Source organism: Rhopalosiphum maidis, chromosome 3, assembly GCF_003676215.2.
Source record: "Rhopalosiphum maidis isolate BTI-1 chromosome 3, ASM367621v3, whole genome shotgun sequence".
Taxonomy (NCBI): Eukaryota; Metazoa; Arthropoda; class Insecta; order Hemiptera; family Aphididae; genus Rhopalosiphum; species Rhopalosiphum maidis.
The window spans coordinates 38,585,070-38,606,457 of NC_040879.1; the positions used below are offsets into that span (position 1 = coordinate 38,585,070).

A 21,388-nucleotide genomic window follows, 5' to 3' on the forward strand; every position below is an offset into this window, starting at 1 on the left:
TAATATATGCAGAAAAAAAAATTATAATAATTAATCTATAAGTACAATTTGTCTTAGTCTAAGTATTTCGTATAAAAGTCTTATGAAAATACAAAAAAATTTGTAAAAAAAATTTTTTGATAAATATTTTATCGCAAAAATTGTTTTAAATTATTAACTAATAGTCATAGTAATTATCATCTACCCTGTGTTTTTCAATATTACCACTAAGTGTGGGATCAGGTCGCCGCCTTTTGAAAAAACCTAATTTCCATAGTAGCAATGTTAACAAGATTAACAACAAAAGTCCCACCAATATTGCTAGAATAATTAACCACCACGAAATTGGTTTGTTTTCTTGTTGCAGTAAGTCCACTTTAGCAGTGGTCTCCACCTATAAAAATCATGTTGTATTAGAACAAGCATTCAAATTGGATACAATATAATCATATTATTTTAATTTATTAAATATTAACTGCAATATTTTAATATTTAATTATTATTTTTTTTTTATATAATATCTAATTAAACAAATATTGAGTAATAGTTCAAAAAAATTAGAATAGATGACCCTATGATGTAACTGTATTTAAATTATTTGATTTAACAATATTCTAAAATGTATTTGAAATGTTCACAATACTACTTTATGTTGAAAAAGTACAATTGTTTTTCATTAAAAATTTTATACCTTCAAACTAATTGTAATGTTATGAAAACAAAATAATATTAATTACTTACATCACACTCATCGTCTGAACGATTTTGTTGCAATAATAATTCAGGGGGTATATGAATTTTTGCTCTTGATACAATTTGAACAGAATCAACTTTAGGGAACAATTGTAGTAGAGTAGAATTCCACAGTCTAAAAATAAAATTGAATTAACTAATTAATTATTGCTGTGTTCTAATTAGATGCATTGTTTATTACTAGTTATACAGTATGTTTAAGATATACAAAATCACAATGATGTCTTACCTTGCTTTAATAAATATTGTTGCTTCTTGATTTTTTTGTAAGTTGTTTATAAGACAATGAAACTTGAAACACTTGGCATTTCCCACCAAACAGTTCTATAATATATATAATTTTATAAAATATTCTAACCATATGTCAAATGTAAATATTGCTCACCATTTTAACTATTTCTTTGTGCTTTCCATTATCATTAATAGATGTTTCTGCAACTACAACATTATTTTGTTCCCTGCGTACTCTGTTCTGATAATAACCAGAACTACTATTTTTCATTATGCTAGAAGTTGACTTTGATATCATGTAATTATTCAAAACAATGTTTTTTGTACTAATACTATCAAGGGGCATCTCTTGAACTCCTGGGCGCACTGCTAAACCTAATGGATTGACTTGTTCTTGAGACATAAAACACTCTCCACCGCTTATAGCTGAACAATTATAAAAAAAATATATTTTTTATAAATTAGTTATATTGAGTATTTTACTTTGTCTCAACACTTACCTTCAACATATGGTTTTTCATCTAAGTACAGTAACCACTTGCCCGGAGTATAGTGACTGGCGACCTGATAAGGCCAATCAATGTTTACTAGTAGGTTAGACACCTTCCAGGGACCAGAGTTGAACACTTGATAAGTATGTAATACTCTAGAACCGACTTCATCACGATACTTGACAGATAAATCATCTTTCACTTGACCACCATAAAACACTTGTTCTGGACGTGCTAACCTAAAATAAATATACATAATAACATAATTTTAATATAGTCTGTTTCAAGTTCATAATTGCACACATACCCCTTTAGTGATAATTCAGCTTGTTTTATAATATTGGCACGCAAAATTAATGGACTTTGGGGATCAACTTCGTGGGATGTAGAGTTGGAAAACACAATAAACTCCAATTGATTTTCTGAATCATTCAATTCTTTTGGATCAAATCTTAATTGAATGTTAGAAATCGCAGATTTTTTAAATGGATTTCCAAGAGCACACACAACTAATGTCTTATTGAATGGATTGCAATCTACTTGCTTTGTCTAAAAAAAAAATTATTTTTTTTATGAATACTTGTATTACGTTATTTACTTACATCTTCTAATCTCACAGTGCCTATGTAATTAAAGGAATAAGGATGAACAATAAACATTCTGCTCTCATATGCAGACTCGCCCTGATTGTATGCACTTGTATTTAAAAGTATTTCGGTATGCTGTCCTATTATTAACTCGTATTGGTAATCTAAAACAAATTATTATTGATCACTAATAAGTTAGAGAATATTATACTAAAAAAATAATCTAATAAATAAAAATAAAAACTATCAGTTTAAGTTATTAAAAATGACAGTTAATGTTTAAAACATAATAGTAGATATTGATATACCTGATATTCTAGGTAATAACAACAGTTCAGCATTCACATGTACTCGACTTTCACATTTATCATTGTTACCACAGTCCTTATGGAATGTAGCTACAAATGTTTTTTCTGCCTGGTTTTGATTTAATACTGGTAAATCAGCTAAAGAAGGTACTGGATCACCAGGTCTTAAAACAGGGACATCATTTTGTACCAGTGAATATGAAATATGCATGGCAATTGGAGACTGAATATCCATTGTGTTTTCCTATGACAGAACCATAATATATATAAATATTTTAAATTAGTAGAAAAAAAATATTTATAATACCTTAATGTATGCTGTATGTTGTTGGCACGTTTCTTTTTTGTTATGGTCCACAGAGACAATATTTTCAATTATTTGTGACTTTGAAATATGATCTGGTCCAAACCAAATCCTAGAAAACTTACGACCCTCTTGAAATGTTTCAGCTTCCAATTTATAACGCAATTGAATGCCCCATTCTCCATCATTAATTACAGATTTCAACGTACAACATGTTTCAAATGTAAAACTGTACAAAATAATAGTTTAATTTTTAGTGATGTATAATATGATAAAGCAATTTTGAAAATCAAAATAATTTACCAAGTAACTGAAGATGTTTTGTTAGCTGAACAACCAGTTTTAGTGGGATCGATATTCCTAAGTTTTTCTGGTGGTCGAACCTCAATTGTTATGTCTACAATTGGTCGAGCTCTAATCAATATTGCCATATCACTCTCATAAGCACCAGATATTAAATCTGGGTAACCATTTTGATCTAAATCCATTCCATTACCACTTAACGAATATCCTAACGTGCGTATTTTAAGATTCTCTACTACCAAATCCTCTGCTTTAATTATCTAATTATATAGATACAAATAAATTATGTGCATATTCTTTAAAATAATGAATTATAATTTAAAATAGTAAATATTGAACTAACTTGTGAAGGTTCCACTACTATTCCAAGATCTGAACCTTGATATATGTAAATAACTCCATTTCCTTCATAAGGTGCTCCAATGGCTATATCATCATACCCATCTTTGTTCAAATCCCCTAAGTTTGTAATTGCAAATCCAAATCTAAAAATTTGATTCATAATTGATACATATACTTAAAATAGCATAATATTTAGATTTAAACCTGGATTCTGATTTCCCGACTAATTTAATTGGTGGTTTGCAATTCAAACAATGATCTTTATTATTCATGTAAATATAAACAGCTCCACCAGTTTCTTTTGTGAAATAAAATGGTGCACCAACTATTAAATCTGGTTCTCTATATTAAAATACACATATTTTAATTACTAACTTTCCATTAATTTACAAATACACTTTAATTTAAGCTATTAAAAACATATTTTTTGTGAAAGTAAGTAATCAAATAATGAAATATTTACACATGAATGAATATATGCAGCTTCTGAAAAAATTAGTTCACTTCACTTGATATCAAAAAAACAATTTGAACAATATGTGTTAATAAATAAAACTACTACTCACTTGTCTCCATTGAGATCAGCTGTTGCTAACTCATAACCAAAACTAGAGGCAAATTGTTCACCACTAATCACAAGTCTTGCATCCATCAGATTTACAGACGGTCTTACTTTAGTAAATAGTACAACCTGGCCTGTTCCATTTGCACGTGGGGCACCAGCTGCATAAACCATATGTGGTTTGCCAAAGAAATAATCTGCAGTAGTAGACATACCTGAAATATTAGAATTATTTATTTAATATTAGTTTAAAAAAAATATTATTTAAATATTACATAATATTTGGTTAATTATGTTACCTAAATAACTATGACTATCAACAGGAGATACTTCAATATCTCGAACCGGACTGTAGTAGCAAGTTTTATCTCTGTGTAAGAAGTCATCTGATACACTGACCATAAATATATTTCCTTTCCAATTATATGAACCAGGTGAGCCAATAACTACAGTTTCATCGTTTAATAACACACCACTTGTGCCAGCTTGACAATAACCAAATTGTGCTTGACCCCTAAATTATATTCATAAAATAATCAATAAATTTAGAATAAATGCATAATATTAGAATGTACTCATATATCATCATATTTTAAAGCAACATACTTTTCAGTCTCACGACCTTTGCATGGTTCCCAACATTCAACAAAGTCTAAGTTTTGTGTCAAAGTATAGCAAAGTCCTTGTCCCCATTGGTATTCATCACCTCGATTAATGTATCGATGTGCACATACCTGAAATGTTTATTTATGTATTCAGACTCATAATTGGTTTGAAAACAATTAAAATATTTTTTGTAGAATGATTTTTGATTTAAATTGTAATGTTGTCCTATGTTAACAACAAAATCAAAAATTTATAATATTCCCATCTTACAAAAAAGAACACCACAAATTGAAATTAAAAATCATTCTACAACTAAATGTTGTTGTACTTCTAACTTTATGATCTCTTAATAAAAAATATATTATAACATTTCGTTAAAAAAAAAAAATTATTTTCTGAACAGTAAAACAGTTATTAGATAGTTAAGATCAATTAAAGTGAAAATATGTTATATAAATATGTTTAAATAATACCATGACTTTTCCGCCAATTCCTTGACTTCGTACAATTACGCCTAACCACTGTCCATCTTTAATTTCGTCACTCTTGGGTGGTGAGAGTTTTGTAGAATCAATAGCTACAGAAAAATATAGAGTTAAAATCATAATTACAAATATTCAAGATCACATTTTTGCTGGATTATTGAAGCGTATTATGTCTACTGTGTACAACAAACTGCATACACACAATAATGATTTGGTTAATCCCTGAATGATGATTTCCATGTCGAGAAATTATATTTCTCCTAATTATATGATAATATGGTGAACATATTAGGTACACCATAAGAATATTTACATCCAATAGCTAAATCAAGTTAAATACACATAAATACACCTTATACATCCAATTAAACCCATTTCAATAAAATAAACCATTTTTATTACAAATTTGAATACCTTAAATGCAATAAAGAGTTCATGCAATGAGGATATTTACGACTTATTTTTAATGTACATTATTTTGTCAAGCTATCTACAAAAAAGTACATAATATACAACTAAACTTAATTTTTATCGTAATGTTGTAAATAAAGTATGTTCATAGGTTACCATATAATATTATACATCTAACAATGTTATCACAGTCAATATTTACGCCTATACACTAGGATTTATTATTAACCACTATTTATACTTGTCTTGTTACGTTTTAATTTCTAGAAAACGTTAATTAAATATATTTCATCCAACCATCAAATATGTTCGACGCAATTATTATGAATAAATAAAATGCAATTTATTAAAATATTAATTCGTAAATTTATGATAACATAATATTTTTATTCCATAAAAAATTACAAAGAACGTAGTATACAAAATGCCTTTAAATAATACATGTACTATAAAAATTATTTTTTTATTATTTCTTACAATTTAATAAATGAAAAACGGAAACGTGTGGTAAAGTGGTACATTAGTTTTCAGATTTCAGAAGACATAGAAACAGTATAATATCGCCACTTAAATTACTTATAGATATGAAATCTAGACGATGATTATAACGTTAATTACGAGGTTAATTATTACGTATTAGTTATTGGTTATCAATCATTGATTTTAAACAGTTTATACTATTTAGTCAATAATAAATAATATGCACAACACGATTGACACTATCTGACCACTACCTACAACACTAATATTATAGTTTTTATTACAATAAAATTTGTTATACAATTTACGTTTATTAAAAATAAAAATTATATAAAATGTTCCTGAACTATAAAAATACTCTAAAGACATCACAAATAGATAATAAATTTTATGTAATTTATTACTATCACTGCACAGTAAAATCATCTGCATAAACTCTATAAATATAGATCAAATATTAAAATCATAATCGGCTATAGAAATATAAGTCCAGATCTCAGAAAAATAAAAAATGAATATTACAATATTTACAATTCTTAAACAAACTTTCGTCGGGTATAATAACAAAAAAAATCATTAACACATTTTAATATATTATAGCATGTTATTAGATATTTTTTCATAGTTAAACATAAGAATTTATAATTCCCTCATTTAAGGCCATTTAAAACATCATTTTGACATAATAATTCTGGATCACGGGCTAAATTTATATTTGTAGCAGTAGATAATATAAATCAATTGATAATATAGATTATAATTAATATTATATAGATAATACATTTTGGGTTGTACCACAAAATTAATTGATATTAAAAACAAAACTTCGATATTTATATTTATTACATATAAAATATTTAGTTTGAAATAGGAAATTGATACAAAACTAAATTTTTATATTTAATATATTTTTATTCGAATATCTATTGCTAAAACGCCATAACCTTAATTTCTGGTCTGGTTAAGATGTTAAATCTATTTAGTTAGTTAGAGAAACTAGAACATCAGAGTTCAAGATGGTTGTAAAAGGTATTTCAAACGAAATAATATAGTATACACCAATATTTTGTAAATCACACCGATAGACCTAGTAATGTGATAATACCTTTGAAAACTGATTTTAATTAGTTGTTATTTGATGTCTACTTTAGATTAATCTTTTTCAAATTTCGTTGCAAAACTCCAATCTAAATTTGTTTGAATATTTAGGATCTATAAATGTCACTTGACCGATTTCAAGTAAATATATTAACGAATTATAATCAGTTTTTAGAACTTTTATCGCATTATTAAGTCCATCGGTAAGATTAATAAAAAATACATACAAATAAGCATACATTCTTTCTAGTTCACGTTACGGTGGTAACTTCTACAGTTCTACGTAAGCATACGGGAGGCCTCGAGTTTTATTTTACACTGTCACCTACACTAATGATCAATACTACACACACATTACACGACCCGCACACGCATATTTAGAATTTGCATATATTGAATAACTTAAAAATTGTCAGTTTTGAATCCACATAATATAAAATATTATTCGTGTAATTTAAATATAAAATATATTAAAATTCAGGCTTTCTAACATTTTTAAACAGATTCAATTTTCTTAAAATATTAAAACTACATATTCATTACGTAATATCACTCTTGTGGTATCTATAGTGTGAAAAATTAATAGTATAGAGAAATAAATATATATACATAATAATATGTAATCATACTAGATTATCCGGTTTAGTCAAAGCTATTAGTTATTAGTTTATCCTACAAATATTATTTACAAATAATAAAAATTGTCATGACATACTTCATTTGACCAATACAGATAAAATATACACCAGTTCAACACACTTGTACAAAAAAATTAAATACCGATGATTATATAAATTAATAAAAAAAAAAAGCACTTAAAGCCCGATCACTTGTGCATCACAATAGTTTGCGTAATAGGTGTGTGGATGTTGATAAGCTCGATAACTATTTTTAACGGGCGAAATACCAATAAGGATTTAATAAAACGAAATATTAAGTAGGTATAAACATAAGGAAACACTTCAGATAAAAACGAATTGAAAATTCAATACTTAGTAATCTGTATCTATTTAGTATTTAAAAATAAAAGAAACAATATTTTTCGCAGTCATTCTCTTAGTGATTTTTGGTCTGAAAAAACAGACTTTACTCTGATACTATAAAATTATATAGTTTTGCAACCAATAACCATTTTGAATTTCAAATTATTTTGATTTCAATATGATTAATATGAGGCAAATGGTTTAATGTTTTTTATTTTTTGTGTAAAACTCTATTTAAGACAATATACAACACAATTTAAAATATTAATACAATTAATAAATCGATTAGTAAGCGAAGAAAAGTAACAATAAAAATTATAAAAATTATTTATAAAATTGCAACGCAACCGTTAACATTTTAAGCTTACTTTTTGAAATTATAAAACCAAAACAACTTTAATAATTAATAAAAATTAATTAAAACCTGAATAATATACATTGGTTATTTGAATCCTTGTTCATGATTTAAAAATTCAATAAACATAACATATTTTAATATAATCTTTGATTCAACATTAAAATGATTTAAAATATTATAGCATTGAATATATAATATAGTATATCGTATATCATATTATTGTACTATGTATAATCAATGATTATAATTATACACACACATTGAAATCAACTAAAAACAGAGTTTGTGTACTACAAAAAGCGTGCGTTGTGTATTTAGCCATTTAGATAATACACGTATTCGCTGTCTCTGCCGACTGTTATACACAATCCGCATTTCCAATAATTGTAATGTTTTTTTTTTTAATATTGGATAAATATGCTTACTATCAAACTTGAATAATAAAACATAATCCATGCTTCCGTCGGATATTTTCGATATTTTAATTTTATCAAGGTAACTATTTTTAAATTGTACTACTTAGTACTTCAAAATTAAAATATCTAAAAAAACTGACTAAAGATAATGTTATAATCTTTATATTTTGTAATAGATAAAATTACTCTAATATTAAAATTGTACTGGAATTTAGAAACGTACATTTAGTTTGTAATTTTGTGTGTACATGGTTGTACCTAGGTTATGCGAATGTAATCGCTGAAACAACGAATTCGTGTGTACTGTGTGGTATTATAGTATCCTCTTGAAAAAATATACAAATAAATATTTTCAACATAAAGCATATCGATACCTATACTTAGTACTTATTAGCATTATAATTTTTGAATAATATTAAATAAGTAACAAACATGGGAGATGTTCAATTTTTAAGCTTCCGAGAGGTCTAAGTTCAAAAAACTTATTATTATTCCATACGTATGTAATAAGCACAAAAAATATATAAATATTGTCATATCAATAGACTTAATATTATATTTTTTAGAGACCTAATAGTAAAAAATCAATTAAGACCGCATGCTATTTTAACTAACACCTTTTTGAATGATCAAATAAATAAATCGTAAATAGTATAAGTATACATTAAATTAATATAAGTGAGACAAGTGAGTAATGAGTAATGACTAATAATTGACAGAAATGAAAATAAAAACGGATATAATAAGTAGTATATCGTTTACTTTAGAGTTTTATACAAACGATAATCTTCGACTAAAAATATATGACTAAACATAAGACTTTCGACCACTATTGTTTTAAACATTTAAAACACGTTCTGAAACATAAATAAATTCTCACGATGTATGCATTAAAAATCCTTAAGTAAACATGCATGATGCTTACCACCTATTAATGGAAACTGTATACAACTATACAAGCATATGTTTCTTTACAATAAATGAAATGCAACCTCAGTATTTAGCGACCGAAGGTCAAACGACGAAATAATATTGGTAACGTGCATTACAAATATTGGTCGTATCGTCAAATAAAAAATAATCACAAAATAATAATATGTACGTGCATTTAACATGCTATTCAAAAACACGTATTATGCTCTTATCGCTATTATATACAAATATAAACTGACTGTTAAGTCATGTGGCTAAAATTTAATTTAATACACATGACATCATACATTTCATGAATGTTTTTTCAAAGCATTTAGCTATTTTGTTATAGATGTAACATCATTTTCATGCCATTATGTGCATCATAATCATGCAAAAAATATATTTACGATAGCCATAACATTACAATGAATAACTTAATAACATTTTGACCTAATATTATAGTTGATATATTTAATAATGAATTAATTTACCTACAAGAGTTATTATATCATGTAAATTAAACTAAATAAAAACTAATGTTAAAAAATTATAAATAAAATAAAGCTGAAAATAAAAATGTAAATCAATATGAGAATGTTCTTCTACTTCTAGAAATTTCAATACATTAATACAAGCTAAATGACATTAAAATTATAAAATATGACCTAAAAATTCAAAAAAATTTCAATATGCAAAAACATGAACAAGAATAACTAATTTTAAATTATACAAAACCTGTTTTATCTATCATAAATATTATAATTACTGACTTAGTATACTCAACAATCAACAAGAAAACTATGCAAATTCATACTGCATTAGTCTTAAGCTTAATTTCTTTTAAAAAACTTTTTATATACAAAAATATATGAATCATAAATAACTATACTAGTAATACCAGTATCTAAAATATTTAAAATAATAAAAAATATAATAATTATTATTAACTATTGAGTGTTGAAATTTATATAAATAATAATGAATAAAATATAATTCTCAATGAAAAAAATATAATTAATTTTAGTATCTTTATTCTTTATTAGGATCAAGAACAAGATGTATAAATATCACTTAAGAAACTCATTTTAAATTTGAACCTAATATACATAGATCTTCTAAAAAAATTAATCTGATTCACATAATTATCATAAAGAAATTATTTTTAAAGTACCAAAAATTGAATATAAATGAAATGCAATAATTCATAGAACCATAATATTATATTATAGACCTACTTTTAAGCTTATTTTTTATTTATTAATTATAAACTTAAGATACAAAGTGATTATTTTAAAATTAGTGTCGAGTTAAAAAGGAGTGATATGGCAATATGTGCACCAAAAAAAGTGTTATGTACTATTACTCTGCTCATCAAAACTGTAAATGCTTCTTAATAGATAAAGTGTCGTTGCATATTAAATTTTTATAAGCAGTGAATAACACAACTACTTATATAACTAAGAATGCCACAAACATCTCAATTTGATTATAATTATAGATTTTAAAATGTATAAATATTTTGATTACCCAACTGTGTTAGTGTGCTTCAAGTAATATTGTTATTTAAAAATCTTTGTTCTTTTTTCAACAAATATTGACATTTTTGAAATAATAAGTATTCAATTTAAAAAATATATTACACTTTATACACAAGGATATTATCAAATTTATTATGAAATTTAAAAAAAAGTAAAGGTATTAATGTTAAATTTGGTAATATAAATTTTAAAATACAATATTTAACAACATACAAAATCAAATTATGTAATGTATTATACATAAAACCAAGTACATATAAAATTTCACTAAAATATCATGCATTTGTATAATATTTCATGAATAAGATACTAATAAAAATACAATTAATTAAATTAACTATCTATAATATAAAATGCATTGATAGAACAACTTATAAATAATCAATGAGTAATGGCTATATTCAATAGATTACTTAATACTTAGAAAATAGTATATTACCTAATCAAATTAAACATTTATATTTACTAGTTAAAATAATAAAATTTTCATGACAATATACTGAAAATAATATAAAGTATGTACCTATTGTACCAATTACGTTTATCGATAACATTTTTTTTTTTTAATGCAGCCCTATACTAAAAATATTGTAATACTTGCAAGTTAATTAAATAATAATATATATATATTTTAAGCATAAGATTACACATAACAGTGCAGTTAACTATTTCATACATCAACTTTGAGTCATGCGCTTTTCAAACGTATTTTTCAAAAAATGATCAGACCATACTAATGTGATGGATTTAAAATTCCAACTAAATTAAGCAGTATTTACATGGCAGCAATGCTTGTTATATAACAATCAAAAAAAAATATTCGTAAATATAATATGAAATAGGCTTTAATAAATGATGTTATGATGCAACACATAACATATTAAAATGCAAATTGCGATAAACAAACCATGAACAAACACAAAAGTTACCATAATTTCACTTACAGGGGTCATAATGTCCACTAGTTGGGTCTGTTTTAAAAAAGAAAAGAAAAATCATTATTATCAACTTCAAAAATTGTTTAACCTAATAACCTCAATTATCATGAGACAATATTTAGTTTACAAATTAACAATTATATAATTAATTATTATAATATAATAATATAGGTATAGATCTAAGGTATGACTAATAATAAAAATAAAATAATCATTAGTATTCTATATGTAAATATTTAGGTAATACCTATATAATATATATATATATACTATATAGGTACCTACATTTTTATTTTTAGATCACAGTCCATACATTATAATACATTTATGTATGTATGATGAGTTAATTATGACTTTTAAAATGTTTTGAGAAAGAGCAAAAAAATCACTGATTAGTGATTAGCGATTAGTAATTTCAGTTGTTGTATTTTCTTATTAGTGGGTTCAAAAATTAATTATGTCCTAACAATGTGGCATCCTTTACAATTAGCAAGGTAACCATTGATAATTAATTTCAATAAACTAATTTCAATTAAACTTCTCAATACTTGGTATCACATCTCATTCAATCAGTTTAAATATTCAGATTACAAAGCACGATATTGTATAATCATAATTTTGTCATTTTTGACATTGTGCTGCAACAAGGCATTTTTTGTAGGGTTCTTTCACTTAAATCTTTGTTATTTCAAATTTCATTTTATAAATAACTAAATAAATATTTTTCAAATTAAAAAATGACGAGTACTTACTTCGCTTTCCATCAGTAACAACCTGTATGCAATCATCATGATATGATGTCAATGGACATTTATATAACGCACCAGACTGGTTAGTTTTGGGTTGTAGGTTTTTACCTATTGGAGCACCAACCAAAATCCTGAAATCAATACAAATCAAATTTTTACTACCTTAATGAAGAAGAAAACATATATAACCAACAATTTTACACTTTATTATTGGGCTTAAGTGTAAAAAAGTTGAACTTAACAAAAAATACTTTAAGCTTAAAAATCTACAAGCTAACTACCCCACAATACTTTTCAAAACATTTTGGAAATGTGTTTTTGAAAATTGGTTTAAACGTCCACACTCAAATATTTGTTTTTAGATTGAATTTATAAACAAAAATAATTTTCAGTTACTTTAAGCGCCTACTGTAAATACTTCAGAACAATAATGAAACGGACATTGAGTCGCTATTCTACCTACCTATGTAATGCCGTAATACCTATGACATTAAATGAATTTGAAATGTAATTAAATTCTGGGATAGCGGATTGGATTTAAAGTGTGATTATACAACAACAACAACAACAACGCTAATGACAACGAGAGAAGAAGTGTCTACTAACCAACTGTTTTCGACTTGCAACTTGAGCTCGTCGTACGACTGGTGTCCGGCAACGGAGTAGCCAAAGTACGATACTTCCAGGGAACGTTTGACGATCGGCAGCCTCGTCTCCAGGTTGAAACAGTGGACGCGGAATGCGGAGTCGCACAGCAACAGCACCAAGAGGTACAGCGGCAACGACGACATCGTCGTCATCGCGGCGAAAATCAACGGCGATGTGGGCACGACGGCGGTATCGGCTTACGGGTCAGCAGCCCGACCACGACGACAGCGGTCCGCAGGTCCACGAAACGGTCATCGTCGCATCGCGCAACCGGTCGACGGACACCGACAAGCTCACCCGTCGCTATGACGACCCCGTGGCACCCTATAAAACTGACGAACACTGTCGCGCCTGACGACGATGAGTTCCCGTAAGCGGGAAACCCGTCCACGGACACCGGACGACAATCGGGGACGGTGTAATGACCGGGACCGGGACGATCGTCGATCGCCGAGCAGCCGAACGGTGGGAGAGAGAGAAAATGAAATAACGATAACGACGGACGGACCGTGTGGATGGATACGCCGCGATCGAGTGCGACAACGACAACCTGTGCGTGTCGTGTGGTGCGCGCGCCGTCGTCCGCTTATTATTATTATTGTTGCCGTGCCGCGGTTCGTGTGTACCGCCACCCGCCGACCGATCGTCACGTACGTGGGCAGCGCCGGTCGTAAACAATGAGCCGCCGGGCTAAACAGCAGTTATCAGATTGTTTGAGCGGCGGCGGCAGACCGTCCGATTGGCCCCACTCCCTCACCGCCGCGACACCGCCACCGCTCCGCTCGCTCTATCGCCGCCGCTGATCGTGGAGCGTTGTCGCGGGCACGGCATGTACACATAACGACGACGATGATAAATATAACGTTACGCTCGTTACAGTGTACATACTGTGTAGTGTAATATTATAATATTGTACTAAGCGTGTTCGCGGCTACGCCTAACGCCGTGTGGTGCTCGGCAATACATATTATTATTATTATTATTATTATTATTGAGGATACTGCATTGGATTCCCGTCTCCTCACCGATGTGTTTAGGGCAACGTGTGCCATGTGGTGACTATGGTTCTCTCACTCGCACAGGATCGTTTGTGTGATAGAGAAGCTAATATTTTGAACAAGAGAGAAAAGATACCTTACACGTAACCGCGTCACGGTGAACAATACCTCAATGGTAGGTATCGGCCGTGTTGGAACACTGTTGGATTACAGATTTGTATACATACACTATGTCACTATATTATTATGTATATCGGCGTTTTCAAAAACCTTTTTTTTTTTTTGTTATGACCACCCACAACATGAGACATGGGTATTATTATGTATACGTTCTTTGTTGAGTAGACGACCACCCACCAAAAAAAAAAAAAATCATGTATGCCATAATATAAGCAATAGCATCATACCTAATCGTTTTTTATTATAAACAATTTTATCGTTTAATTTTAATAAAATGTAATAGATATTGAATAATGAATGGGTAGGCGCACTTAATTCTGTTAAAAATAAAAATATTTTTTTACTAAAATACTCTTATTTGATACTTTAAAATTAAAATAATTTACTAATTTACATAATCTATTGCATATCAAATATATAATAATAAAATTTATTTATTTTTACAGCAGATATACAGCAGTTTTGGTAGTAAATAATATGTCCATAAATAATCCATAACATACCTACATGGTCACATGGACATACAACACTATTTTTGATACTATAGTACATATTACTTATTAGTTATTAATTTATTAGCTGTACAGAGATTATGGGTATAATATAATAATATTGTACATCTGTACGTATGCATATCAAGTGCTACGTGTTGCAGTACGTCATGTCATATAAGCCGCCGAGGGACCGCCCAACGAAGGATTATGGCATAAAAGAATTCAATATCGGTCGACGCCCGATGGACCGCTGGGCGCTGAATAATATGCATTGCGTTATTAATTTGTTATTAATTTATTATAATTATTAAGCGTGGCTGCGTCGGGTCGTTGCGACACATTCGATATTCATTGTTACCAGTGTTCATACTTCCTAGTTCCTAACTATTTATTTCTTCACATTTCGTGCCCCCGACCAATAGTCGCTTAATGAATAATTGTGCAATCATTATTGTTGGGTACGATTGGCAGTAAGCGGTGTAGTTATATGTACACGATACACAAATTAATTTTCCATAAAAAAATATTCAACTTTAAATGTATAAAAATGTCATTGATTATATAGATTTAAGATTATAGAAGTTAAAAAACAAAATCGATAAAATATTTATGTAAGTAAACAAAATCTAAAATAATAACAAATTTATTTAAAAAATAAAAAATATATAGTTAAAATAAAATGAAAAAATACTAAGATTTACAACTCGTCTATAAGCATAGCTATTAGCTGTATAGCTATAGGGAATATTTTTTGAATTAAGTTAAATGGGTAACAATTAACAGTTGTAAAGATTGTAAAACTAAATAGGTACGTGTATACTTATTATACATTAAATAATTAATTATAAATTGATTTGTGAGAAATCAACATTATTATATACAATTTTTACATCATTGAAATTATAAAACAATTGTTATTTAAAATTGCCAATTTTTTACATTTTTACTTAAAAAAACACGACACAATCGAAAAAATTATTTCACATTATTTTTCCAAATTTAGACTTGGGACCGAACATAAAAATATGTTGATTCATACTTACTTGATGTAAAAAAACTACAATAATGAAATGCCGATGATGACATTGTATACACACGTGTGTGGTCGTCATAATATTACTATTGATTTTATAATAATATATTAAATTATAAAATGAAAGGTGTATTCACGAGCATCTATTAAAATTGAATTTGACTTTTTTTTTTACAAATTTTAAGATGTTTATAAATTGTTTAAATATTAAAATATCATAAATGCCTGACGTAGTAGTGAACTCTAGGTAATATTTATCCTTATCCTTAAATTTTATAATAAATAAATTAAATATAAAATAAGTAACAAAGTAAAATAGGTTCTTTCCAACGTAGGAGGGTCGTCCAGAAAGTAAGGTTACAAGGCAGGGGTGTCATTTGGGGGGGATCAAGGTGTGCGGTTGCACCCCTTACTTTTAAAATAGTTCCAATTGGCTTGCACCCTGATGAAATAATGCACGATTATTAATATGATTTAAATTAAATTGTATTTTAATATTTTGATTACAACTTTAAATTACATTTGTTATAAACAAATATTGTGCTATACATTTTTATTGTATTTTAGTTTTTAAATTGATTTTTTATATTTATGTTAATGCATTGATTTGGTTCATGGTGTATAGAAATAATTAGAAGCAGAATAATGTACATATACATAGTATATCTATTTTTATATGGCCTGGTAAAATTTTAAAATGGCCTGCTTGATACTTTGCACACTCGAAAAAAAAACCGAAATGACGCCCCTGTTACAAGAACTGTGTAGGACGAAGGGAATTTTGTTATATAAACCAAATAGGCAGTATCGTGGTAAATATATTAAAAACTCTAAGCTAAGTATTTAAACAATAACCCACCCATTACCTCCTATAACATAATATGAAATTTAAAATTATATACTAATATTTAGAATTATTGTTATATGACATAGGTCATCAATCATCATTAATAATTTAATACAAAACAAATACTATGATAAATATAATTATACATTCATTCCAAAATTTTTAATTTTTAATTTAAGATAAATTTCTAGAGCTACGCAATTGTATTAGATAAACGTCATTCACCATGCTACAGTTAACAAGTATGGGACTATAGTCAGTAGGACAGTAGATAAGTACCTATAGGTTTATATCTGCAAACTGCAGTACTGTAGCCATCATTCGAGTGTTGTTTAATAGAGAGATAAATTAATATTTTATATACCTATCAGGTGTATTTTTATTATTTATTTGTGCAGGAATTCGCGCATTGACTACTGTAACATTTCGAGTTACACAATAATGTCAATACTATTTTAGATCGGTCTTTATATCGATTTGTAGTTTGTATAATTGAAACATTTTTTCAATTACTCAAAGAGAGTTGCAATACTGCTTAATAATAAAATTTATTATCCGGAATAATTTCTGATTCCCAAAAATTTTCTTTACATAAGATGACTTGTTTCAAAGTGATAACTCGAGTTTCGATAATACATTAGTACATATTATTTTGGAATAAACAAATATACTAATTTCATTTTCCAATAGACCTGACACCTGAACATCAATCTACTATCAAACCTTTTTCATATCAAAAGACTATAAAGTTAAATTGTGTATTTATTTTTTTTATCAACAGTGTTATTTATTAAATAAGAAATAATGAAAAACTTTTACCACATAGGTATCTTTTTACTTTATTGATTGATTATTTATTATGATTTATATTAAAGATTTAAAGTCGGCGGTGGACGGTGGATCCAAGAGAGAGGTTTTTTATTTAATATTTATACATATTACATAAATATGATTTAAAAACTAAATAAATATAATTGTATAATAGCCGAACAATTAGTGTTGAAACTTTATTTGTATATTTTACTCATATTCATAGGTATACTAATTTAGTATACAATTTACTGAAATTTTAAAAATGTCTACCCTTTACAAAAATGTCTATATCCGCCGCTGATTTTAAAGTCAAGATAAAAATACACTTATTGCTAGTTGTTGCCTATAATAATTTTAATTTCTGCAATAATAATAATATAGAATAATCATAGGTGTCACGTTTCACTGGTAATTGGTTTTCGTACTTTTACCGAACAACTAATAATACATTATGTATATTGTATATTATGTAGAATCGTCGAGATAATAATGAATGTAGTAATAATAATAAGTGGATATATTTTTATCTTGATATTGTATGAATTTATAGAATATTTCAAATTTTAAACGTTCGTCGATAGAGTACGTTTAGGTATTATGGTTGGAACTCAGAGCCGTAACTAGGGTGAAGAAATAAGGCGTTTTGGAGATGCTGGTAGGTGTTTTTCGCTGATTCATAGATATAATATTGAGAATTACATACTTGTGGTAAAAAATTGTATTTCTTATTTTGCTCGAAATTTAATTAGTAATTTCCAGGTATTTCCGACTCTTATTAATTTATTATTAAATATTAAGAACTATGAATGTGTCATCCCCCTCCCCCACACACAAGTAGCGCGTTACTAGAATTCTGCCTCAGGATGGAAAATGGCTCGGTACAGTTCTATTGGGAATACACTACTAAAAAAATTAAAAGAGTATAAAAATTGTAGGTCGACGTCGACTACCGTACAAAACGTCCGTCAGTAAATTTCTAAAATATGAAATTACGGAGTGGCTGAGTGACTTAGTTCAAAAAATGCTATCACTAGTAAACGTTGTAGGGACATTGATTCATGTGTGTGTGTATATATATATATATATACCACGATCAAGTGTTCACATAATATAGAGGCGCCAAGCAGTATCCGGCATAATTTATAATTAGCCACACGGCTTCTGTGATGGCGGGTGATGACCACCCCATCTTGTAGTGAAAAGTAGTGTGGTGTGCCATATATATTTAAACAGGCTAATGCACAGTTGTAACTTGTAAGTAGTAAGTACCCATACCTAATAAAAATTATGAATTTCAATAGTAAAATGAATTATGTAATATACAAAATAATGAAAATAATAAAATAGAATTTATGAATAGAATCGAATAATATCTATAATTATAAGAAGGCTCAATATAGAGTTAAAATTATATAAATCGATTACAAGTGCCTCCGGAGCATAATTAGTCTTAAGTATTGAAATACAAAAAAGTCTTAATTTACAATATTAGTGTTTGAAGTCAGGAATATATTTTTATACATTTTATATATATATTAATACAAATATTGATGGAAATTATTTATTAATTAATGAATAATAATTCATAAGTTACAGCTTTAATCATTGATATTAATATTTAATATCTGTGTGAATCTACCACTTGCCCGGCAAGATTATTTTGAAAAACTCGTAGAAGAATTTGCTGAAAAAGTGATAATGAACCACAACTTCTTACCAGAAATTGAATATGAAGTCAATCCTTATGCGAGTGACAGTATCATTAACTTGGAAAACGGAGAATAGAGTTCAGACATTGAAATAGATATAGTACTGAAATAAATTAACTTACGATTATGATAAATTCATAAAATAATATTATAATATAATTTATATATATATATTGTTTTATTTTCATTCTAACTAGGTACTTATATAAAATTTAAAATATTTAAGTAATTAATTAATTATAGGTTTTTGGTAAATTATACATTTATAAATGGAATGACTAATGTTCGTATACCTATTTAAAAAAGAAAAACAAATTGTATTAAAATAGGTACTTACCGAAATATTTCATAAAGTTTTATAACGAAGAATGTAAAATGTATTATTTTTGGACAGCTATAAAATATAATATATGTATAATGTATATATACTTATATTATAATAAACCTATATATTATATATTATAAGATGATGACATTGAAATAAAAATCAGCGATATAAGTACGGAAATTTATAGTAATAGTAATTCACATTCGCTAGACGATGATCAACTACAATAATGTTATAACTTACAGAACAACAATTGATCACAAAGACCAATTTACCCGATCATATTTTATAATAATTATATTATGTAAATGTATAATTATTATTCCATTTATTACCCAATGTTATTAACGTGTATATTAGTAAAGATATAGTCATGTAGCTGCCGTATAAAATAGTATGAAATAAATATTAAACAAAATATTTTAAAAATTGTATTGTAATTTGTATTTATTAAATACTAATGGCTAAGTTTTTAATCACTATATGAATAATATTTTTTTGAATTTCAGTATTATAATAAAAAATTGTTCAATTTCTTACAATAAATTTGAAATTAAAATGTTTATACAAAAAAATTGAATCCTATTGGTATGTATTTTTAAGAATTTAAGGTTTCTATAAAAAACCACTTATAAAGAACCCTTAAATTTTTAAATACAAAATAATTTATAAATTTTCATAATTTTCAGTTGAATTTCAGTCGCTTATATAAAAAAATTAGATACGTACTATTCACCTATTTATTTCAAACTTTTGAAATTAAAAAAAAAAAAAAATATTTTAATTTTTAAAAAAATGTAACAAAACAAACTACTATACATTACGTTTTAGGAAATGCAAGAATAAAAGTAAATACATTATTCATATTATTGCAATACAATACCATATAAATACATTCATAGTAAATTACTAAATTTAACTGAATTAAGATAATAAAAATAAGGCAAGTGTGATAGCGAAGTGTTAATAGGTACTTATTTTATATTTTTATGTAAAATACAATATTAATTTAACGTGTATCTATGCCAAAAAGAAAAAGCTTTAATAATTTTGAATTTATTTTAACTTGTTATACTAGATGTCTATATTAATAAAATTAATCTAATTTAAATGATTACTTATGAAATTATATGATATATTACAGTGGCGTATCCAGGGGGGTACAGGGGCCATGCCCCTCTCGTTGGCTGTATTTACAATTTTTATTTTAAAGATTTATAATTATTTGTATGCATGAACGTATATTACAATATGTCTTATAAAATTTTAGACAGATCCCTCTCCTAAAAAAAATTCTGGATACGCCACTGATATATTTTAATCTATAATCAATTTAATTTCAACAGTAAATTATTTGTATAAATTATATTACCATAATTAAATGATTAAAGACGTCTAAGTAAATCACGTGTGATTTAAAATACGCGTGTTTTATTAATATTTATGGTTAGAGCGAAAATATGAAACCTAAATTTTAATGTCCTCCTCCCTAATCCAGATA

The 21,388-nt window shown here is 27.1% G+C and overlaps 1 protein-coding gene across 3 annotated transcripts; it reads right to left on the reverse strand.

The window, feature by feature from the left end:
* Positions 1 to 7: 7 nt before the first annotated feature.
* LOC113559125 (integrin alpha-PS1) lies at positions 8 to 14,072 on the reverse strand. Of its 3 annotated transcripts, none has more exons than XM_026964733.1 (19): positions 13,444 to 14,072; positions 12,841 to 12,968; positions 12,095 to 12,121; positions 4,940 to 5,043; positions 4,467 to 4,594; positions 4,160 to 4,374; positions 3,865 to 4,075; positions 3,503 to 3,640; positions 3,300 to 3,441; positions 2,957 to 3,216; positions 2,657 to 2,882; positions 2,350 to 2,593; positions 2,072 to 2,205; positions 1,762 to 2,003; positions 1,464 to 1,693; positions 1,118 to 1,389; positions 962 to 1,056; positions 721 to 847; positions 8 to 373 (listed from the first exon to the last, which is right to left on the reverse strand). In XM_026964733.1, exons 1-19 carry the CDS (start codon positions 13,635 to 13,637, stop codon positions 158 to 160), a joined length of 3,333 nt encoding a protein of 1,110 aa, XP_026820534.1. In that variant the 5' UTR covers positions 13,638 to 14,072; the 3' UTR covers positions 8 to 157. The 3 variants fall into 3 exon arrangements, with proteins under 3 accessions (XP_026820534.1, XP_026820533.1, XP_026820535.1); XM_026964732.1 differs by having other exon boundaries at positions 2,057 to 2,205; positions 13,444 to 14,071; XM_026964734.1 differs by lacking the exon at positions 12,095 to 12,121 and having other exon boundaries at positions 2,057 to 2,205; positions 13,444 to 14,071.
* Between the last annotated feature and the right edge of the window lie 7,316 nt (positions 14,073 to 21,388).

Coding starts and splice junctions, on each gene's coding strand:
- LOC113559125 (XM_026964732.1), bottom strand. CDS start 13,637: ATGACGACGATGTCGTCGTTGCCGCTGTACCTCTTGGTGCTGTTGCTG. Junction 3,641..3,864: donor GCTGATCTCAATGGAGACAA/GTGAGTAGTAGT, acceptor ATTTTAATATAG/AGAACCAGATTTAATAGTTG. Junction 1,390..1,463: donor TGAAAAACCATATGTTGAAG/GTAAGTGTTGAG, acceptor ATAATTGTTCAG/CTATAAGCGGTGGAGAGTGT.